The 20,876-nt window shown below is 50.8% G+C and overlaps 6 protein-coding genes and 1 non-coding gene across 7 annotated transcripts; 4 read left to right on the top strand and 3 right to left on the bottom strand.

The window, feature by feature from the left end:
- Positions 1-1,530: 1,530 nt before the first annotated feature.
- Positions 1,531-2,468, bottom strand: mRpL35 (mitochondrial ribosomal protein L35). The gene is made up of 2 exons (XM_003738828.2): positions 2,210-2,468; positions 1,531-1,812 (listed from the first exon to the last, which is right to left on the bottom strand). Exons 1-2 carry the CDS (start codon positions 2,398-2,400, stop codon positions 1,575-1,577), a joined length of 429 nt encoding a protein of 142 aa, XP_003738876.1. The 5' UTR covers positions 2,401-2,468; the 3' UTR covers positions 1,531-1,574.
- Positions 2,469-2,584: 116 nt separating this feature from the next.
- Positions 2,585-3,611, top strand: thoc7 (THO complex subunit 7). The gene is made up of 4 exons (XM_003738859.1): positions 2,585-2,779; positions 2,863-2,995; positions 3,087-3,383; positions 3,477-3,611. The coding sequence occupies exons 1-4, from the start codon at positions 2,700-2,702 to the stop codon at positions 3,609-3,611; spliced, it is 645 nt and encodes a 214-aa protein (XP_003738907.1). The 5' UTR covers positions 2,585-2,699.
- A 261-nt stretch (positions 3,612-3,872) lies between these two features.
- MED27 (mediator complex subunit 27) lies at positions 3,873-5,723 on the bottom strand. Its single transcript, XM_003738826.1, has 5 exons — positions 5,417-5,723; positions 5,065-5,310; positions 4,495-4,927; positions 4,231-4,398; positions 3,873-4,127 (listed from the first exon to the last, which is right to left on the bottom strand). The coding sequence occupies exons 2-5, from the start codon at positions 5,292-5,294 to the stop codon at positions 3,993-3,995; spliced, it is 966 nt and encodes a 321-aa protein (XP_003738874.1). The 5' UTR covers positions 5,295-5,310; positions 5,417-5,723; the 3' UTR covers positions 3,873-3,992.
- Positions 5,724-6,208: 485 nt separating this feature from the next.
- Positions 6,209-7,515, top strand: LOC100898676 (uncharacterized). The gene is made up of 4 exons (XM_003738827.2): positions 6,209-6,530; positions 6,675-6,841; positions 6,960-7,172; positions 7,248-7,515. Exons 1-4 carry the CDS (start codon positions 6,366-6,368, stop codon positions 7,414-7,416), a joined length of 714 nt encoding a protein of 237 aa, XP_003738875.1. The 5' UTR covers positions 6,209-6,365; the 3' UTR covers positions 7,417-7,515.
- A 1,858-nt stretch (positions 7,516-9,373) lies between these two features.
- LOC100903345 (sodium-dependent glucose transporter 1) lies at positions 9,374-12,733 on the top strand. The gene is made up of 5 exons (XR_003777145.1): positions 9,374-9,424; positions 10,761-10,887; positions 11,141-11,299; positions 11,439-11,574; positions 11,695-12,733. It is a non-coding gene; the product is annotated as a sodium-dependent glucose transporter 1 (transcript).
- A 408-nt stretch (positions 12,734-13,141) lies between these two features.
- On the bottom strand, positions 13,142-16,847 carry LOC100903202 (uncharacterized). The gene is made up of 12 exons (XM_003738857.2): positions 16,677-16,847; positions 16,110-16,522; positions 15,803-15,989; positions 15,562-15,615; positions 15,337-15,435; positions 15,051-15,245; positions 14,624-14,858; positions 14,209-14,536; positions 13,920-14,092; positions 13,737-13,842; positions 13,529-13,645; positions 13,142-13,423 (listed from the first exon to the last, which is right to left on the bottom strand). Exons 1-12 carry the CDS (start codon positions 16,810-16,812, stop codon positions 13,142-13,144), a joined length of 2,325 nt encoding a protein of 774 aa, XP_003738905.2. The 5' UTR covers positions 16,813-16,847.
- A 2,849-nt stretch (positions 16,848-19,696) lies between these two features.
- Cox11 (Cytochrome c oxidase copper chaperone COX11) lies at positions 19,697-20,801 on the top strand. Its single transcript, XM_003738856.1, has 4 exons — positions 19,697-19,933; positions 20,085-20,221; positions 20,358-20,559; positions 20,661-20,801. The coding sequence occupies exons 1-4, from the start codon at positions 19,727-19,729 to the stop codon at positions 20,799-20,801; spliced, it is 687 nt and encodes a 228-aa protein (XP_003738904.1). The 5' UTR covers positions 19,697-19,726.
- Positions 20,802-20,876: the final 75 nt, after the last annotated feature.

Genomic DNA, 20,876 nt, shown 5'->3' with positions numbered 1-20,876 from the left:
CCAGTGACCTCAGGGCTCAAGAGTGAAATTCTGTGCCGGAGCCGGACAATGCTCAGTGTGGATCGCATTGGAACGAAAGATCCGAAACCCGGCTCCGAGAACTTCGCCGCCGCCCTCCTCAGGCAAAAGTTTTCGCTCGGCAGTCGGAAAAGTTCATTTCAGTTTTCCCGATCTGCGGAACCAGCCGACTCCGACACAGCTCACGACGATATCGCTACGGAGTCCGCGTAGAAAGTTCGTGCGGGTTGCTTCAGCGGGTACGCGCTCTCAAGTTCGGTTCCGGTGAACCATTTTGCAGAATGTCCAATCTGAAGTTTGTCGTAAGCGGGGGCTCCCGTCGCAAACAATCTTTCTACGTCTGTGCGACAAGAATTTCAACAACTCTTGGGAGCCCTTTCCCGATAACGCATCGGATCTTCCGACAGACTGCAGCCAGTTGGGCAAAGAATCTCACTCAGAATCCGCTCTGCCGGAAGAGCCGGTGGGTGCAGATCCGTTATCGTAAAGCTGTATTGAATCCAGTGACGAATCTTCTGTTCCGCCCTGCGATTCCGTCGGCGGGCTAGGATAAAATCGGCCCCTTTCTGAGGAAACATTGTTATGGAGGCAAATCCGAAACGTTATTGTCAAGACTGAACTTCCAAACTCTCCAAAACGAAAATAACGATTATGCGTATGTTCGTCAGCAGTGATCCTCGCTAATTATTCAGTCATCAATCAGGATAAAAAATTTCATCCTCATCTAGCGCGTGCGAGCATTTCCGGGGTTCGAATCCGCCACAAACTCGTGGGGCAAGCGGCAGCCCTGAGAAGAGCCGCGGGTGTCAAGACCCCACCGCCGGGGACTTGACGGGAAGTTGTCGAATCTGCCATTCGAAAGCTTTGCGATGGGCATTTCGAATATAGAATATTTTCCCATCAAGTGTTGCGAGATCTGACGTAGAATCGTTTCGGGCTGAAGGTCCTGCTCAAGTGCTGTTCGGGGAATAATTCTTCCGAGGAACGAATATTCAAGAGACCCGCCGAGGGAGGTGTCGGAGTTCTGCACAGTGGAGCAGCTCATGCCAAACATCTTTAGCTTACGCATTATTCAATTTGAAGTCTCGTTGCTCAAGAAAAGGCTTATGGGGGCCGCTCCGACACACGGATTTCAAAGTCATACTACGCGAGCATGCAGAGTTATACTTCGGGGAACGAGACATCGAGCTGGCGATGCGGTCCATGAAGTCGCTTCCTGTCATAAGGCTTGCGAAAGAGACTACGGCACCGAGGGGGCGGGCCGGATCTCCGTCGAGCGTGACTTTCGGACGAAGCAGGTAGGATACTCTCCGAAATCAGAGCCACGTCCGGACGACGAGGGATGATATCCAATTTTTCATTCTATCTCGAATCGACGACCATCCTGTGACTGCCCCCTTCAAGCATATCATTCCTTCGATTCTTCACGGCAATCATATCGAACACTCTCGGCGACTCGCAGCAGGGGGGTCATCCTGTCGCTCATCGAACTTAGTAGAGCCACATCTTTCGTTACCACTAAATACAGATTTATTTTCCATGATCAGTGCACTGTCTCACTTGTACGTCTTGTAGACATGTTGTGGCGGCTTGAAATTATCGTAAGGCTCATAAGGTGAGTCCGGTAGATACGTGGGCTTCTTGAACTTCTCAGTCATCATTTTGTCAAGTACCTCGGAGTGTCTCTTCCGGGAGAAGACGTGCTTTCTCAACTCCTTAACTTGCTCCGGAGTTTTTCTCCAAATTTTTCTGTCTCGTCCAATTGGAGTGTGGATCCACAATCCACAATTCAATCTGCAATCAATTCGAGTCACTTCAGGAGAGGAGCTGATTCGACAGCGGATCCGAAAAAGACGGCATTTCCGCGAGAAACTCAGCGAAGTACTTCATCCACGTTTTCCCCATTAACACTCAAATGAATGCTGGCTCTCAGAGCCGAGCTGCCAGGAATGCGTGTTCTAGAATCCACCAAGGGAAAACTGCTGAATTGATTGAAAGGACAGCAACTACGGATTGCGCACATTGAGTTCTCGCGTCGAACATAAGAGAAGTAGTCCACGGGTCTTCGGCCGAGGATACCTGCGAGTTCATTCAATGTGGACTCGCCTTCGGAATCGCTCGCGAGACAAGCGCTTTATCCTGATGGCGCGAAATGTTCTCGCACCGTTGCTTTCCGGAGCTTCCTATTTACCTGTAGAATCTCGAGAGAGCCGCTTTCACAGTTTTTCGGCCTCCCTTGCGCCAACCGAACTTGGTCACCGTTCGAACTTGCTCTAACAGGCTCGGAGCCGGGGATAGAAGACCGCCTGTGTTTGGATTCCAAGGCATCACACTAGTACATGGCAACGAATTCCTTGCCGTCGAAATCAGAGAGCGCAGCATGGTTCCCCCGAATCAGTGGAACACAGAACTGCGCGAATCACGACGACATCAAGAGTCCATCGACGACGACCTACCGGCACGGAGAGGCGCAAAGCCCCTCGAGACACACATTCGGGGAAGAGTCCTCTTCTGGGTTTTCGCTCAATGAACATAAACAAGAGAAGCTGCTCGATGTTCCATCTAGGCGACCGGCTGCTGCGGGTGGTCGGCGCATTCGTTCGATTCATTCCGCAGACAGTGCCTCTAGTGCACCACAGAGCTTTTGAGATAGGATTCGGCACGATACACCCGAGCACGGAATGGGCTCTTCAGTGACGGATGATGAAGTCATTCGGAGGAAGCTCCTCGTCGACGGCGAAGGAATGGGCGATGACCGGAGGTTCGTTCCATGTGAGGCGACGAAGAGCTCACGGGAGACGTTCTGCTAGTCAGGAAGCTCAATATTTCGGTCTCCGTTTTCAGAATCGACCTTCTGCTCAAGAGTTTCTTCAAATGGGTCAACAAGCCCGCGGAGAGCGACGATCAGCAATCTTCCCTGGACTCACTCGAAAACACAATCGACGGTTGTTTGATGTCCATGATAAAATCTCAGAAAGTAAGTAATTTTTGTTTTTCTCTACGAGGAACTCGGAGTGAGCCCTGCCTTGAACACCGCTCATCGAGGCTTCGGATTGTGCACCTTGCAGGTGATGTCGATGAATGAAGCCGAACTCAGTCAATACAACAAGCTGTACCTCCAAATCGAGGAAGATATTCAAAAAACTTCAGCAGACATCGAAAAGAGCAAAGTCGACTTCAAGACGGCGAGAGAGGTCCGCTGCTACAGAGAGCAGTACCACGCTCTATCGAAGGTGATAGCCGAGGAGAAAGATCGAAAGGAAACGACTAAAGATCTCGCCAAAGCTGAAATAGGCATGCTGGAGCTTAATCGCAAAAGAGAGCAGCTGGCGGCCCGCATCGAGCAGCATCGCCGACAATTCCAAGTGAGTCTTGACCTGCTTAATAGTTAATGATTAACTCCCTTCATGAACGAAGACCCCGGCAGAGACGAGAAAACAAGCTTCGTTTTCTAATAGGTTCTCCTGAGTGCTGTGCAGCAGCTCCAAAGCCTCAATGGCAAGGACGAAGAGCCGTTGGAGGAAGGCGAAATGCAAGAAGCTGAAAAACTGGAAGATCTGAGCGAGGAGGACACCATCATGAGCATGGAGTGAATGAACCTAATGTCCGCGTATGGATCGGGCGAAAATGTATCTATCTATGTACATAGGAAAAAAACGTGTCAACGATTCCTCCTGATTCAGTCACCACTCCGGCTGTTGTAATACACCTCCCTCCTATTTATTCGCGGTCCATGTTTGAGCTGTCGTCAAGGATGGTCTCCAGTGACGGTCGCAATCGGCCTGAACCGAGACATCGCGGCACTTCGACTCTCCCACGACACCGATTCATGTCTGAATTGAAGTACTCCATGCTTCGTGATGAACACGTCTTCGGATAGTTTATTGGCTGATCGAATCCCTCATCGAACTGCACCATTTATACAGGAGTGTACAATGAAGTTTCCTCTACGGAACGAGTTCGCATTCCCGCCATCAGGGTCTACAGGTTTCATGATAAGCTTCGTAGGTGCGAACACATCTCCATGTGGGTGGGAAGTTGTGCATGAGATGCCTATTGCATCGCTTGCACGCGTCAGAGAAGAGGGTCGAATAACTCTGGAGCCAATGCTGGAAGTGCAAAGAATATCCGCCTTTAGTTCTCGTCATTCGATACACTGTGATTAGCGGAACGCTTCGGAAATAATGACGCTTAGGGGGACAGGTCACTAACGAGGAATGACTTCACTGCTAAGTCATGGAGATTGGGCGAATGGAAGTGAAGCATCGCTGCGTTGGCATGATCGGTGACTTTCTGGAAGACTTTGTATCTCGAAGGGGTCCAAATGTCCAGTTGCTCGTCGGCCGTATAGAGTTCTTCGTGATATGCTTTCACGAGCACCTGCAATCGGAGGAGGAAGTGAGATCGATCATTTGAGAATCCAATTCGCACCGGTGGGCCGACCCAATGAGGAACCTGACGACCTATCGAGCCTACCCATTCAATGAGCAGTCCGCGAAGCACCACTATGGCCTTTAGCGTTCGCGCGAGTGTGATCTTGAGCACCGCATTCGAGCCGCACGGTCGGACGAGATCTATGGTCATGTCTGTCAATTGTCTCTGGAGACCGCCGATGAAATTCTCGACGTGTTGCGGCGGGACGTTGTGTCCGGTCGCGATGGGTAGCCTTTGTCGACGTTTATTCGAAAACACCATGTTATTCGATCGTTTCAGATTGTTCTGCTGCAGGACACTGGCCATGTGAGAGGTGTACTCGTGGACCCTGTCCAGCCAACGATGAGTTTTTATCATATCGACGTATAAGGATGTCCGGTCGATAGTCGGGTCTTGGCAGAGATGTGAAGTCGATCCAAGCGAGAGTCCTGCTCCGCCTGTGCTGCTCAGATTCTGAACCGAGGTCTCCAGCTCTCTGGGGAATGAGTCTAGTGAGTTTCTGGTCGGATGCTCCCAGAAGTGAGCAGGGACTAGGTCGTTTTCCAGAAGTTCCGTTCGATCTCCAGAAGTTCCGTTCAATTTCCAGAAGTTCTGCTCGATTTTCCTTCTCACCTCAGCTTCGTATGCACGCTGCTCAATGAGTGCGCTAAGCTTCCTTTGAAGTCCTGGTCCTTCTCGCGTTCCTCGGACTCATGGCTTGAGCGGACACCTTCGGCCAACGTCCGGAAAACATCGCCGACGCTCGAACGCACGGCGCGGACGGCTCCGAGAGCCTGGCGCACATTCTCCATGCTCACGGGGTCGATAGAAGGTGGCTGAGCTCCACCAATGAATTGAGCCATTTTTCCACCGGTCGTTCTGGGAAGACATTTGATGGAGGTTCGAGAGCTGATTTCTTTTCTAGGATGCTCGGTATTCGATCGGCTCAACCCGCGGACTGGCAGAAACGAGGGAAAGAACTTACGATTTTCGACGTCTGAAACGATTGACTCGATGAACAAACTTCCGCTGCCTCGAAAAATTCAGTACCGACGATCGGAGTTTCTGAGCCCGGTTGACGTTCTCAGGCGACCGGCACCGGTTTCCGGGTCGAAGCGTCCAATCGTCTCCGCTTTGTCTCTCCAACGGCTATCGTGGGAACCGGAGTGACTTCGTCGGTACGCCTCTCCAGGGCAAAGGCAGTTTTCTTCTCCGCGACCGCCTCGAAGAAGTTGGATTTCTTTGTTCGATAAGACCCGTTTGATAGCCGCTCAGCTCGTCTGATCACGACGACCGAGGGAGGGAAAACATCATGAAAACACATGGGCCTGTCCCATCACCCGGAAGTCTTTAGTCGAGATCTCAGAGTCGTCGATGGATGCGGAATGCTCCCGCGGAAATCTCCTTCGAATAAGAAACTGATGAATCGGCAATCTTCATCGCGCCATGTAACTTGGCGAGATCCTCATCTCTCGTGCGCTCCGGGACTTGAACGTTTCACGTCTCGAATTGATGGATCCCGAGAGCCTCATACGGACGAACACCACCATCGAGGCGGCAAGCGTGCGGGGGAAATAACCGCCCGGGCACCAAAATAGCCGACGCTCCACCGGCAACTTTAGAACGAGACGAGCGTGAGCTACGTCTATCAGCATGCCAGCTCGAGCTCAGACTCCCCGCTCCTTGACGTTCGCCATAAGATTCGGGGGGAAAAAAGTGGCTTAGACGCGATTTCAAGAGCAAGCCGAGCTTCGGTCTCCATCTACCACCGTCGTGTCGTGGGTCGGCCGTGTGCGCGAAGCACTGAGACGAGGACAAGGAGAAGCATTGGGAGTTTGAGTTGGAAGTTCCTTTCGCCGACTTTCTGCGGAGAGAGCAAACAGCGGTTCGGGAGCAATTAGACGAAGACATGAAATTCGTTTGAAGCCCGTTAGATGAGTGGGGCGCGATCTATGTTTTCCGCGATGCGGATGTTGCCGGTGTCCGGCCGTTGTTCGACATTCTATCTTGACACAGTACGAAGAATCCCTTCGCCATGGACACGGAGCTCAAGCCCCATGGTGAGCTACAGCACCGACGGAAGGTCCGAAAACACAAACGTGAGTTCAGCATCGGATGGGCGAGGGGCATACATTTCGCAGTCCGTCTCGGAGACTCAGTGAAGGGCGTGCGCGTACGCTAATGTGAACCCACGCTGAGCACACAATCGCGGGACGAGCAATAACCCCAGTTCCTTCCGATAGAAGTCAGCTCCTGGCGGCCCCGGAACGAAAGCAACGGAAGCGCAGCTCGTAGACATAAAAGAAAAAATGGCGAAGAGTATACCAAGAATCTTCCTAGTATCACATAATTTCTCGGATTATCATCCCAATATGGTATTCGAAGACAACATAAGAAAAGTCACGACCAAGTAAGCGAGCAGGAACAAACTCAATCTGGGATCGAGACCCCCGGGGAAACGTCCACGATATATACCTAACTCAGACCGTGTGATTCTACGGCGGATACGATTGCGTCTTCCTTTTCAGCGGGATTTTCAATTACTACTTACAAGTCTCGCAAGTTCGCTGGTATTGTCTGTTACGCTACGCATCGTCCTCGGTGGATGTCCTCAAGATAACCCATGACACGCAGGATTCTAAAGTGTGCATCCGATGGACTTTCAAGGGGTCCTACACACTGAAATACTTACGGGGTGCCCTGCATGCGTTTTTGACCAAAACCCAGGTCGAACCGTCTCGGTAAGTGGGGAGACCTAGCTCGTTGATCGGATAGAAGCTTTCAATCCCCTGCTCAATTGGTCTCGTTCGTTGCAGTGTCGTCGACGGCTTCTCGATTATGTACGTCGGGAGCGATGGACTCGTATGGAAACATGTGATAGAGAAAATGATCCCAGACACCGATTCGATGCTTCAAAATGATCCGACGAAGTCCCTGATCCATCCCAAGATCGGGGACGCTTCTCTCGCAGCTGGACCTAAGTAGTGAAGGGAGCTCGGATTTCGGGATGAATATACGCAGTTGCTTGGGGGTTTCGTTGAGAGATTCTTTGATTGAATGCGTAGGTTTGAATAAACGAAGTTAGTCCAGGTTCCCGGGATGATTTTCAATGTATCATTACCCAGCGGATAATTCTGTCTCCAGGACCGGCATTCTATCGCTCTTCAGCGACCGGACAGTCCGACGAGTCAACCCATCCTCTGGGTCTGAATCTCCGAGTGAATTTGTCTTCGGCTACGATTTCGGTAGAGTGCGACGCCAGAAAGGATACCGAACGCTGGACTCAGTCGAAACGAGCTATTCCGTGACATATTCGAACATGGATGGAGAGAAATGTGTACGAGCGGCTTTCGCGAGTTTGAGTGGACCTCCTCAGAATCTCAGGGTCCCCATTCTCGACTAGTCAGCCTTTCGTGGATGAAAATTATACGGAGAGGGGCGATCGTTCAACATTCCTCTGACTGACGCGATGCTGTCGATGAACGTATGACATCTGCACCCGCGAGAACATGCGCAGCATTTTCAGTACGCCCCTCAAACTCTGGTCACCGGATAAGCGCAGACAGCCGTGAGCTGAGTCGATCAATTTCCCCCGTCCCTATACACACTCATGACAGTCACGGCACCAGCGTCACGATGCTACAGTTCAAGATGAGGGAACGACGACAGCTCGAGGATAATTCTAATGAGGGCGATCATCAGCCAGTATCGGTCCAATATCAAGCATTTTTAGACAGGCATTGTGATGTTCGGAAAGTTGGGAGGACTCCAAGGGGGTCAGATGTCAAGGAGGAAGAGCACAAACTCTTTGCTATAACGGACCCGGACATGGAAGACACAACGGACCGATCGCTCGGTCCCAGATGAGCCTATGGGATCTCCGATGTTAAAAGGCTCGACTACAGCGGACCCAATGACGGACTTTCGGATATACCTTGATTTCCAAGCCCCGGCCCAACCTCCTCCCATGCTGATTGAATGAATTATGAGGGTCCTATTCTCGCGGATCGGGAATTCGTAAGCAATAGCAAGCAAAACTACCTACTCTCGCGAGTAGGTAGTTCGGAAGCGAATGCCTATGCGACGTTCCCGATAGTTTTCACGGTCCATTCCTATTCAGAACCCATCAGGATATGACGCACGGTTTCGGCCGTCATTCGCCTTCGAGTCCGTTACAAGGATGTTCTAGTGTATCGGGATTCGAATATTGTCGATCTTTCTTCGGAGCAACTCCGATGGCTCAAGCAGACATTGAGGAAACTCCACATGGTTCCGTCAGAGAGCCACGACCCAGCGGGCCCAGATCGCAGCGATTGTCCCCCTCGGCGGAGACTTCGTCGCGCACGAATGTTCGGAGAGACGCGGACAGCGGGTTTCGAGAGGTTAGGCTTGAATGAAATTCTGAGGCTCTCTTCCCTACCCCGTTCCTGATGGCACGACAAAGGAGCATGCCGATTGTGTGCTCCATGCGGCTGACGATCGGGGTCGGCGAGTCACTCTCGGAAACAGAATCGTCAGAAGTGTCGTTGTGTTCTCTAGTGACTTTGGTCATTCCTTAGGAATTGTCAGCTCATCACTATCCGTGAACCTACATCACGACGTCAACTCTCGCGGAATTCCCCTCTGTAGAGCAACATCCCGCTCTACCGCTCCAAAGTCTGTTTTAGCGTCTTCCGTCGCCTTCGCTCCTGCTCTCGCTGTTATAACAGCCGGACTGCCCGACAACCACACGCCTGTGCTCGTGGTAGTGGCGCGAGTGAGAGCATTTATACGTGGCTGTCACTGTTTCGGTCGTGATACAAGAATGATGTGACTTCGTTCCCCGACACCAATCACTTCAGGGAAACCTTCACCATGCCTGCTCCCGCCCGCGTTCGTGGATGATGATTCTCTCTCCATCGGGGTCCAGTTTCTTTTTCCCCCTGCGGAAATCCGCCGTAGGATGCCAGCCATTCATAAAACTTTGAATATACTCTGCTTGGCGGCCCTGCACGTATGTTTCACTACGCATTTAGTCTCATCTCCGACTAGCTTTTGAACGACGATATCGGGAGCAGCGTTCGCGCATTCGGTCGAAGCGAATATTTTCACTGCAACCGACTGCAAGCCCTTCGATTGCTCGTCACGCGCTGAAGAAATTCATTGCAGGAAGCTGACACACTCCGCTCTACGGAGACAGAGCTTCTCCAAAAGAAAAATTGCGATGTACTCGACGGAGCGAATGTTACCTCGAAATTTTTCTCGAATATCTTGATATATGCGGGTCAGCTCGGCAGTAGGATACCCATGGGCCTTGAGCATAAATCATGAACTTCATGGAACACTCTCCGCGAAAATTAGCCACTTTCGGAAAAGTCGGAATGTAACCCGTGTGGTGCGGTGACAGCTGTATGCCGTTTGAACCGATGCGGATTGCCGATCAGCCGCTTGTATGTATAATGCGCCTGTGACAGAATGGGGAATATTTGTCCCTGATGCCCCCTCAGCGCCATTCATTGACGAGCGGCAATGGAAGATCGTCTTCAGCTCTCCCGCGGTCAGAACCACGAGTTTTCAAAGATTTCCCCCAAGCTTGAGCCTTGTTCCGCAGCTTATGATTCAAAAACAATTATGATCGGATCGAGACTTCCCTGGACTGAATATGCATCGCTTCAATTGAATCAGCCCAAGCCAACGCTCTCCCGTCTCACAACGAGGCTTCGGGGTGCAAATCAGATCTCCGGGACATTGCATTCAGCGTAGTAGGCGGCCTTTTGGAAAGGTATCAGCGGGACACGCGGAGCCGCAGGAACTGCAGGTGTCCGCAGGAGCTCACGGCGATTCAAAATGATATCTTCGGGCTGGGGCCAGTGATATCGATGGACAAGATCGGCTTGGAAATCGGACATCATCAAGATTCATCCGACTTGGAAATTCCTCGCTCCTAAGCGCGGGGTCAGAATAGCCTCCCTCCCGAGTCTTCTGTGAATGCAGTCAGAGCAATCGGACGCTTCTCGCAGCTCGACGCCTTGAACCACGACTGCATGTCGGGATATATTATGGCGTTTTCTTACAGTCTACAGTCAAGTCCTTCCTCCCATCCCTCTTCCTAAATTGAACCCGCCCTAAATTAAAAACCCTCGCTAAGTTATAATTTGAACCAATTTCCAGCAGCGCTCCGATAACTTATAACATAGACTTTCACCATAGAAATATTAATAAACTATCGCTGGAAGAGGAAGAATAGGAAAAAACATGAGCCTTCGCTAACTTATAACTTATAATTTTCTCCGAAATCGGTCTCCCGAGAATTATAACTTAGGAAGACTTGACTGTACATCTCTTTTCAGGGAGTTATCGTGTCACTGTTCGGTCCTTCGCTCCTAGACTTGGCAGATGTTTTCCATTCCGACATCAAGCATGTGTCTTATTTGTCGTTCACGATGACGTTCGCGGCTCTAACGGGATGTAGTCTGGGTAAGTAGACTCAACCCATGAGCCCACATGGGTTGGTGAATGTCAGGCGCCGCCACACTGAGTCCCCCTGATGCCGGAAAGTATCGAGAGGACGCTCAGGTTATCACAGTCGGATAGGCGCCTAATAATAAATGAATAATTCATCTCCCGTAGAGGACCATGAGGGACTGAATCCGGAATCACCCTACCGAGCGAAGCAGTATTGAGCGCTGAATATTCGTAGAGCCTCAGAGAAAATTCGCAATAATTTCAGCTAATTGGATCTATAGCAAGTTCCATTCGCAATGTGTGATCATTTTTGGCGTTCTGTTGAAGGGACTGTCGAATGCAGCCCTCCCGATGATGAAGTCCCTGGAGGAAGCTCATCTAGTTTCTCTCATCTTCGGCTTTTCTTTGGGATTCCTCGAGACAGGTTAGTTGTTCTTCACTCCAACATAGGGTGATTGTGAGATCACCCGGCAAGGTGTCGTGATTTGTTTTGGATCTTCCGCTGAAACCTTTGTCGCGATCTCGATCGAATGATGAAAACTCGATGATCCGTGGATCCTCAGGCGTTTACGTTTGGCTAGTCGCTTTGTACTCCAAGAGTCGTTTGTGCTCAGCCGCTTTGCAAACCTACCATCTGATGTTCGGTGTGGGCAGTCTGCTGGGTTCGATTCTCATTCGTCCGTTCGTTGCGCCGCAAAGGTGGGTCGGGACCTCGGGCATCCAACGGGACTGCGTGCGAAAGTTATCTCACACAGTTTTATACGTATAATACAACGGCAAGACGACTACAAGTTCGGTCTCACCGCTTCCGTTCCTCAGCATCCTTGAAGCCGGAGCGCAGATCGAGCCAAGTCCGTCCCGGATTCACGTCGCATACCTGATGGTAGGGCTCCTCGCCGTAGGCTTGGCCTTATCGCTCTTGATCAGCCTGATCATCGACTCGACACCCGATGTCAAGACTCGAACTGATAGCCGGAATAGCATCGGCGGCGGCGGCGTTGGCATAAATAACTCGAGTCACATTAGGCTTTCTGTGCTCATCGGCCTACACTGTCTCATATTTCTGGTGATATTCTTGTGTTTATCTCGCTACATCTCAGTGTATGCTGTACTCAGGGGAATGACCAAAGATGAGAGTGTCGTATTGATGTCGTCGTTCTATTCAAGTTTCACAATATCCAGATTGATTTCGATTTTTATAGCTTCGAAAGTGCTGCCGGGGTCGTTCCTTGTGATCGTAGATTTGGTATTCTTCGCCTCTGTGCTTGTTTTTTTCTACTATGGTTCGGTATCCCACCAGAATCTCCACGTCACAATCGTACTGCTAGGTGCCACCAGCGGGCCAATCTATGCGGCTGGAACAGCCTATTTGGTCAGTCGCTTGACGCAGCTCAATCACGCTCTCAGACAAGTATATTGAAGTTCATGTCGAACTGTGGTGGTCTCGTTCCGCCGCTTGCGATAGGACCCCTGATCGAGTCCGCACCGCAGGTGTTTCCAGATGTCATATTGCTCAGCACGATTCTCCTCGTCATGGTTTCAGGGTATGTCGTTCTCACGGGGAGCTACTCGTCTGACGACACGAGTGAGCTTGTATCGCGCAGTAAATCACTGATTTCGGGGATTTCGCTTTCGAAAGTCATTTAGATGCAATATGAATAACCCTCCACAAAGCATCGGGAATCCGTGTGATGATGTAGTTTAGTTTTGAAACAACAAGAAGACAGCACTCGGGTCGATGGAGTGGCGTGCATCAGGAGAAATCCACCTCCGAAGGTGATCCACGAATTCGGACATTCGTGGTCGGGCGGATCCTCTCTGGCTCCCGTGTTCCTCAGTTTAGGCTTTTAATTTGTGGATGAATAAATGTTACGAAGTTTTCGGAGGAACCTTCGATCAATTTCTCTGACCTGATGCGCAAAACTTTGCACATCTTCTTTCATTGGTTCGGAAAACTCTGGGAGTCGCCCACGGAGCGATCGAGCATAGCCTTTCATTCATTATTACGAGCTTTATTTCTCCCGGGAATTATTTCGAACTGCAATCCACCTCTCTTTCGGTAAATTCTTATCTACAAAGAGCAATCAATCCACAGATAACAATTAACATGAATTAATGCGAACGCCGATGCGCTGGGACGCTTCCACCAAGAGAATAACGTACTGCATGAAGCTCCAACGCAATTATTTAGAATGCTATTCGCATCGATTCACTAGTCCACCGTTTACATTCCTATCTGATTCTCTCGATGAACTCCTGACATCGTTCACTCCAAGAAGTCTGATTGGAAGTGTCTGACGGGAACAGTCGCATCTGGGCGGGATGAGAGAGATTGCAGATCTGTGACGCTTGGCTCGCGGAGCGCTAATCTTAACTGATCAATCCACAGGTCGGTGTCCTCGCGGGAATTCGTGCACAAATGAAGCCACGATTCTTTCGATTCATTGAGTTTCAGCGTGAAGTCATAGAAGTAGGTGCAGTCATCATTGTCTACGACGACGCTCTCTTCGGGGATATCGTTGAGCAAAATCGTCTCCCTTGGTTCCGCCTGAAACAGGCCGCACACGAAATTCGTAGATGCCTTCGATACCCGGAGCTCGCTAATAATCATCGAGGACAAGGGTTGCTGAAAATCCCCTCTATGTTTGGATACCTTCTCGTCGGAGTTGTCATATCTCTCGAAGAAGTCCAGTCGCTGATTGGAGAGCCTCGCAGAGAATGTTCTCATCTGACCTTTCGAGCCGAACCTCCCATTGAAATCTTTCACGATCTGATTTGAAAGGACGGGGGAAAGCGTTAGCTGGGTCATAGAATGGTCAGGGACACCAAAGGGGATTCGGGATTTCCGCGCAGCTCATTACCAAGTAAGCTTCGTAGGATACTCTTGAGTGAACGAAAGCCTTTCCCTCGAAGAATATCTGACTCCGGAAAGGTGCATATCCATGGGATTGCGTGAGGTAGACGGCGCTGAAAGTTTCGAAGTCAATGATCGAGGAATCTCCTTAATAAACTCTCGGAGGGCTGACTTTTCTACGGTTGAATACCTTTTTTCGATGATGTCTTCCTTGGAGAGCGTGGCTTTCCCCAGGAGCCCGAAGGAGCTTTTCCGCACTTCAACGTTTCGATTGGATCCCATCTCCCGCGACGGTGGGCCTCGATTGTCCATCAGGCGGGCGATTCGATCCAAAGAGGCAAGACTGGCTCGTCTTCGTTTACACTGCGTGATAATGGAAGAAAAAGTTTCGAAGCATCTGACCGCTCGTATTCGGCCTCAATCCTCGTAGCGAATTAGCGAGCGGATACCACAAAGCGAGAGGAGCGAAGATCGCTTACAACAAAATAGACTTCGATGTCAATTCTCCAGTCGGGCCGGTTAAACTCGAAGACGCAGTCCGTGTTTTGATCCTTATCCTCGGTGTAGCGTTTCCAATTCTCCACGGTTAGCCATCGCTCTCTCAGAGAAGCGACACAAATGAGCTCGCTCGATCTGAGTCGGTGACCGCATTTTACGAGAACGAGGAAATAGGACTGCAGGAGATTAATCGGCGATCTGAACTCTGGAAGTTGGAAGCTAATTTTCTCGAGCGCAACATGGTCCTTCTGAGGCTCGAATACCCCGCCGTCTAGAAGACGATGGAGTTCGCGCTCAGCCGAAAAGTAGCTGTCGAGGAAAAATCGATCGATTAGGGTTGGATCTCGACCAAACCTCCGACCTTTGAAACTTCGGAACACGGAAACATTCGGAGACCTTTGAGACGCGATATTGAGCAGCTGCTCGGCGAAAATAATTCCATCGGCTTGCTTCCTCACGAGGCTGCTGCACTCATCGAGAGCTTTCGACGCTTGCTTGACGACAACTTCCTGAGTCAGCATTATGCTCCGCAGTTCTTCAAGAACACTCCTCAGAGCCGGATCTCTCGGCACCTTCTGGGAGCCGTTATCGTCACCGCTGCCCCAAATCAGGTGGTCGAACTCGACTTCGCCTGCGAAGATCCAAAAATTCGACTTCGCATTCGCAACGATACTCGAATCTCGGAAGATATCTCACGCGAGAAGGGGGCGCCACTGGTCGTGGGTCGTGACTATTAGCGTCGGACGCATGTCTCTCAGTGTGGAGTAGGTCCAGACAGGTTTGAGCACCAGGAGCCATTCGGCAGAACTTTCGCAAATCTCACCTGGTTTAGGCGATAGCAGGACAAACATCAAGGAATTATTCGAAACGCTGATTTGATCGTTATCGATACTACCGTCATCGATATCGGTCTTAATTGATCCTGTTTCGTGGCTGTAACGATGGATTGAGACCGCAGAAGCCAGTTTCCTCAAACATCTCGAGAGGAAAACGTTTTCTCGGATGGACCGTGAATCTTCTGCAAAGCAAATCCGTTCTGAGATTTCGGGAGCGACGTTTCCAGCTCCCTCGATATATCGGCGTGATTCGCGTTGTGTAATTATCCTCACCTCCGTGGAATGTTCGGCAGGATCGAGCGCCAATCGTATTCGAAGATGTTTCAGAATCGAACCCGCTCCTGCTATTGCTTTTGCTGATTGACTTTCGACCTGGAGAAGGTCAAGTCAATGAAACCTCTCTAAGGGACTCTCCTCCCGCTTCTTTTGGATGAGTTCTCGAACTCGAATCGAATGGGGGACAGCGTGGGTACCAGAAAATCTCCTCTAGCGACTCACCTGCTCTCACCGTAGAGTGCAAAAATTTCGAGAGTCGTTGAACGCCGTCACTGACTGAAAAATTCCCATCGCTTTAGACCTGTTTATAATGTCGGATGATTATGCATGCCTGAAAAGCGGTCAACGTCTCTCATGTGCTTGAAACCACGCTCGCCATACCGACGCTGATAGAGCCCAGAAGAATAGTTGTTGTGCTCTGGCACAATTCTGGAACAGTGTTCCGAATCCTAACAATACTTACTCCTGGGGTTCCGCTCTGGTTTCTCTTCGCAGAGAATACTCGTATTTGCATCATCATTGTCTTCTTCATCGCTGACAGGGAATTTTCCGAAAGGCTCTTTCGTAGCTCGGGGACTGTTGTGGGTCGTTGTGAGACTCGCCAACGAACATGATATTTCACTCGCTCGCTCACAAAACGCAACCCGGTCCTAGAAGTGAGAATTCACAGAGTTGGGATACCGATCCCATCGCGGAAGCGGACAATATATAGGCAACTCCATCTCTCCCTCAAAAGTCGGAACAAAAAAACGATCTCAAGGTAATCCGACCTGAGCCACTGCTTCCTTGCATTCGGTGCATCCACAGTGACTCTCGGGTAGCGTCGTCCCGTCTCCAGGCGGAGTGCGTGGGTGGCTGTCGAGACTCCCCATGGTGTTGTTGTTCTCGTCGAAAGGAACCGTTTCGAGATCGGGTTCTTCTATGATGTCCGAGGGCGTGCGTTTCGTCCTTAGAGGTGAGCTGAAGGATTTCTCTGCTATGGATGACAATCTGGAGAATATGCTCTTGCTCTTCTGCGCTCTCTTAGGGAGATTGACGATCCCGATATCGTCCACTGGCAAACTTTTTATCGCAGACGGGAGACTAGCTTCGTGACTCGGTGGCGGTCCGTTCACTGGGGTCGATTGCAGTACGGAACCATCGTCCGGCGCTACGGAACCATCGTCCGGCGCAACGGAATTCTCTGCTCGAGGAAAGAGAAGCAATTTTGTGGAGGTACACTGAGCGGAGCCATCTATCCAGACGCGGCTGGCGGAAATCCATTCGAGGTCAGAAACGAGAGAATCGATGGATAGTTCGCTAGCCCCTAGGCCTAACACGTTTCTGCTAGGACTTGCCTGATAGGTCCTCGGGTTTCGCATCGTCGCTTTCACCGCCACCCTCATCCTCGTCAACACAGAACGCCACTTCGGAACTCGCGAAACTTCTTAGCGTACCGGGATCCACGAACTCCCGATCGGTTATTGATGTCATTATTTCTTCTTTTACGCTGCACCCTCTAGAGCAACAGCCTCTGTTTACTTATGGACACACGAAGATCTCCACCGATTCGACGTCTGCGATGCGGCCAGAGGTTGTGCGAAAATGTGACATCCTTACAGATGTGTACCTTTCGCATTCAATTCAGCGCGCTTGCTTGCTTACATAGGGAAGCTGCGAGCTGAGAGGACAATGATACCCCCTTTCGATCATTTGGGGCTCGAATCACTTGAGGGCTCAGAACAAAATTCAAAATGGGAAGAGCTCCATTGACCCATTGTTGGGGTCAGGCCTCAATCACCCACATTTCGTGGTGCCGATTAGAATAGGTCCGCTCCGGGGGCAGCCTCATAATAATCGGAATACCCGAGCTGCCCGTCTATATTTGACTTCTATTCAGAACACACTCCGATCAAGTGATATGGGCAAGAGAACCGAACGATATCCTGTCTTCAAACTCTATGTGGGGATCGGGCTGAGATTCGAGCCGGCGTGGGAGCTTCCGGAGATAATTCGCCATATACTCCAACGAATTCTTCTATACGATAACGAAGACTCGATAAATCTAGGCAGTGGAGAGATCCTCGGAGTTTCGATCATGGGATTCCCTGTGAAGTCAAAACTGAAGGGAGGGGCGAGTCCGATGACAGTTTCCACACTCGCAGACAGTGGAACACAGACTGAACCGGTGGTTCTGCTCAATGCGATGTCCGTATGTAATTCTCGCTCAACACAGACGAATCCTCGAACGAGGTCAATTTTCACGAAATCCTCTCGTTTTTCCCCCGTTCCTCTCACTAATGCGCCGGATTTTCTGCCCGAAGACCGCAATGTACTATCGAGCGTCACCTTGAGCGGGGATCGCGCCGCCATGTGAGTCTCTTCTCTGCGATCAAATCATTGACCCAGTTTCTGTTGTTGGACGGAGTCAGGCGACTTCGTTCGAGTCTATGTTGTTGTCGCTGTGTCCCGTGATTATGAGAGAATTCTCCCGCGTTTCCAGGACCAAGAATCGATTCCGCGGTAAACGTCGTGGAAAAATAAATCGACTCGGACCACGGAGACCTTTGAATTTTGCTGCGAGAGCTGGGACCGAGGAGCCGCAAGTTAACATAGACGAGATCGCGCTTCTGCTCGAGACTCGCCTCGGAATGGCCAACCTGCAGCCTAAAAGCGGCGCATTCCCTAAAGCCAGCCGATCGACTCCAGCGAAATACCTCCCGGAGATCGCAACCACGTACAGCCCCCCGCCGAAAACAATGATCAGATCGGAAAGAATCGCGCCGGCCAAAGTGGAGTTCGGTTTCAACCCTTCTCGACGACTCGAGCTCGGAAGGAATCCGTTAGCCGTCGAAGATCCGGTCGGGACAATCAGCGCGGCCGAGGCCAGCAATTGGTCGGAGGCTGTCATCGCGCTTCAATCACCGAAATCTGTCCACATGAAATCTGTTGTGACCAGTCGACCCGAGAAAGCTGCTCTCGCCGCGCCCGGGTCGAGTGCAGCGAGCAAGCCCACCCCGAAAACAACTGTTGCCTCATCGAAAGTCGTGGGCGCTGTGAGAAAATCCTCGCTCTTGCTCACGTTCCTTCAGGATCCGTCGAGCTCGCTCTCGTTCCCGAGCAAGGATGTCGTGAATGCTCACACTGCCATCAGAAACGAGCCGTCGCCGTCTCTTACGCCAAGGAAAACGTCAAGGAAAGATGTTTGAGGAAAGTCTAGTACTGGGGGAGATTCTCGACTCGAGTGCCCTTCAAAGTACAGAATGTTTGTCAGGCGAGGGAGACAGTACCTTGGTAAAGTTGATACAGTATAGCTTGACTCTTCCGAACGACAACCGATCCTTGAAATCTCGTCGCACTCGATTCACGATCGCAGATCACTGCAACCTTTCGAGAACGATCTCGTCGCGAATTCCGTGAATATCCGCGGTAGCTATAGCTGAGTGAGCTCAAGTTTCCTGGGTGACCCGTTATCCGTCCATGAAATCGGCACCTTTCCGGCACGATTGGGACTCCGACGAGAATCCAATGCAAGGGTTCCGGCCATACGGCATGAACTCAATTTCAGCGGATCCTAAGACACGAGTTGATGAAAGAATGCAGTCTGCGCTAGGTCGACGTTGATGACACAGAATTTTGGCACTAGTCTTGAGACCGAAAGCGCAATTCCCGTCCTTACGTCACAAGCTACGTAGCTGTCCAGTGTTCCAACTCCTAGTTCAGTTCGGCGTGACCTATAATTTCCGACGGCTAGGAGATCGCATCTCAGCGACGTCCATCCGCCGCTGCGACGAGCCGTAGGTTCCCCGCTCATTACTTCAGGCGATTGGAAGCGGACTCTGATCTCATGTTGTGCGAGAGATCCTCATGGCGGAGCAGCGGAGCCAGAAATCGAATCGAATTTATCCCCTAGCAGAGGATCCGCCGCGCTCCCGCTCGAGACGGAATAAGTGAATCTGAGCAACTCGGACGTCGAGGACAGAAATCCATGTATTTCTGTCGCTTATGTGATGTTTGGCCTAACAGTACTGTCCGCTGGAATCAGAGTCTCAAACCTCCGGGGATCCGAAGTTGTTCAGTAGAGGATAAGTCCAGGCTCCGAGCCCAGGCTGACCAAGCGGGGGAGAAAGCGTGCACCCTACATTCATCGTCTCCTCGCATATTCCTCCCGCTTTTCGTGGATATCTTGTTGCGAAATTGAGTTGCAAACCGACGCCCATGTTCTGCATTAAGGATCCTTGTTTCTTATTCTCCTCTGTATGAGTCTTCGAGAGAGCGCGCGGCGCAGAAGCGGCCGGCTTGGGTCGGAAATGTCAGCCTCGATGATCAGAACGCGAATGCTTCCATCCGATCAGCTGATTCGAATGTCTCCTGTGTATTCATTGGTCTTCGTGCGCGGTCGCGAATTATGTGCTTGAGGGCGCTGGGGCGACTGAGTACCCAGTGTTTATTGAAGCATCCTAAAGTATTGATTACTAAACGCATCTCACGGACTATTAGTGACAAGCGGGCCGTCATCGGTAACCGCACTGCCGTGTACTATACAACTTCGCTTGTTCTGGTCGTTGGTGGTCTGAGTTATGCAGCTGTTCCCCTCTACCGGATATACTGCCAGGTCAGAACTCACCAGTCGACCTGGGAGTCTGTCGCGAAAATAATAATTTCGAATCATGGAGTTCCGCATAGAAATTGCTCCCTCATATGATATATGATGCGATGATCGGTGATAAGACCCCTAAATGGAACGACGATCCTGCCCGTTTCAGGCGGCAGGCACCGGAGGACAGGCCGCTTTTCTTGGTCCGTCCACCGAAGACGCTGGTAGCAAGGTGGAAACGATGACCGCGGTGAAGCACAGGACAATCACAGTGAGCTTCCAGGCTGACACCGCATCTGGGATGAGGTAAAGATTCTACTGCGCTCCCCCGAAATATCGAGGCTCAATCGAGGGGGGTAGGGATCGATTTTGGAGAGTTTTGACGAGGAAGCTCGCGCAGTGTCGGGCTCAAAGAGATTGATACATATATCTCTCTTCCCAGGTGGAATTTCAAGCCCCAACAGAGCTCCGTCCGGCTTCGACCCGGTGAGACGGTGTTAGCCTTCTATTCCGCCAAAAATCCCTTCGATAAACCCGTGGATGGTATTGCTACATACAACGTGATGCCTTTCGAAGCCGGCAAATACTTCAATAAGATTCAGTGCTTCTGCTTTGAAGAACAAAGACTCAATCCGGGTGAAGAGGTAATTATTTTCCGAGATGGACGGCATCCTCGCCTGAGTGAGATAAATTCCATGAAACATCGCTCACTATGAATTGACGCTGAAAATCTCCGTTGTTTCAGGTGGACATGCCCGTTTTCTTCTATATAGATCCGGAGTACGCTGAAGACCCGAAAATGGAAAATGTCGACCAAATAACGCTGTCGTATACTTTCTTTGAATCGAAACCAGGTTTGAATCTACCCGTACCGACCATTCGTTAGAATTGAACAATTCTGCTCGGGCTCGACCCAATAACCGATGTCAATGAAAAGAAGTTTCGGGCTGGCATCTTCGGC

This window comes from Galendromus occidentalis, unplaced genomic scaffold (assembly GCF_000255335.2).
Source record: "Galendromus occidentalis unplaced genomic scaffold, Mocc_1.1 scf7180000076336, whole genome shotgun sequence".
In the NCBI taxonomy this organism is placed as follows: domain Eukaryota; kingdom Metazoa; phylum Arthropoda; class Arachnida; order Mesostigmata; family Phytoseiidae; genus Galendromus; species Galendromus occidentalis.
The sequence above is the reverse complement of the archived record's forward strand: the minus strand, read 5'-3'. Positions and strand labels throughout refer to the sequence as shown.

Coding starts and splice junctions, on each gene's coding strand:
- MED27 (XM_003738826.1), bottom strand. CDS start 5,294: ATGGCTCAATTCATTGGTGGAGCTCAGCCACCTTCTATCGACCCCGTG. Junction 4,928..5,064: donor AGCGTGCATACGAAGCTGAG/GTGAGAAGGAAA, acceptor CTCATTCCCCAG/AGAGCTGGAGACCTCGGTTC. Junction 4,128..4,230: donor TAGCAGTGAAGTCATTCCTC/GTTAGTGACCTG, acceptor TTGCACTTCCAG/CATTGGCTCCAGAGTTATTC.
- Cox11 (XM_003738856.1), top strand. CDS start 19,727: ATGTGCTTGAGGGCGCTGGGGCGACTGAGTACCCAGTGTTTATTGAAG. Junction 19,934..20,084: donor TCTACCGGATATACTGCCAG/GTCAGAACTCAC, acceptor TGCCCGTTTCAG/GCGGCAGGCACCGGAGGACA. Junction 20,560..20,660: donor GACTCAATCCGGGTGAAGAG/GTAATTATTTTC, acceptor CCGTTGTTTCAG/GTGGACATGCCCGTTTTCTT.
- LOC100903202 (XM_003738857.2), bottom strand. CDS start 16,812: ATGACATCAATAACCGATCGGGAGTTCGTGGATCCCGGTACGCTAAGA. Junction 15,246..15,336: donor CTGCCGAACATTCCACGGAG/GTGAGGATAATT, acceptor TTTGCTTTGCAG/AAGATTCACGGTCCATCCGA. Junction 14,859..15,050: donor CCTGCTATCGCCTAAACCAG/GTGAGATTTGCG, acceptor GGATCTTCGCAG/GCGAAGTCGAGTTCGACCAC.
- thoc7 (XM_003738859.1), top strand. CDS start 2,700: ATGGGCTCTTCAGTGACGGATGATGAAGTCATTCGGAGGAAGCTCCTC. Junction 2,996..3,086: donor CCATGATAAAATCTCAGAAA/GTAAGTAATTTT, acceptor TGCACCTTGCAG/GTGATGTCGATGAATGAAGC. Junction 3,384..3,476: donor AGCATCGCCGACAATTCCAA/GTGAGTCTTGAC, acceptor GTTTTCTAATAG/GTTCTCCTGAGTGCTGTGCA.
- LOC100898676 (XM_003738827.2), top strand. CDS start 6,366: ATGAGTGGGGCGCGATCTATGTTTTCCGCGATGCGGATGTTGCCGGTG. Junction 6,531..6,674: donor GAAGGTCCGAAAACACAAAC/GTGAGTTCAGCA, acceptor TCCTTCCGATAG/AAGTCAGCTCCTGGCGGCCC. Junction 6,842..6,959: donor ATAAGAAAAGTCACGACCAA/GTAAGCGAGCAG, acceptor CTTCCTTTTCAG/CGGGATTTTCAATTACTACT.
- mRpL35 (XM_003738828.2), bottom strand. CDS start 2,400: ATGCTGCGCTCTCTGATTTCGACGGCAAGGAATTCGTTGCCATGTACT. Junction 1,813..2,209: donor GCTCTCTCGAGATTCTACAG/GTAAATAGGAAG, acceptor AATTGATTGCAG/ATTGAATTGTGGATTGTGGA.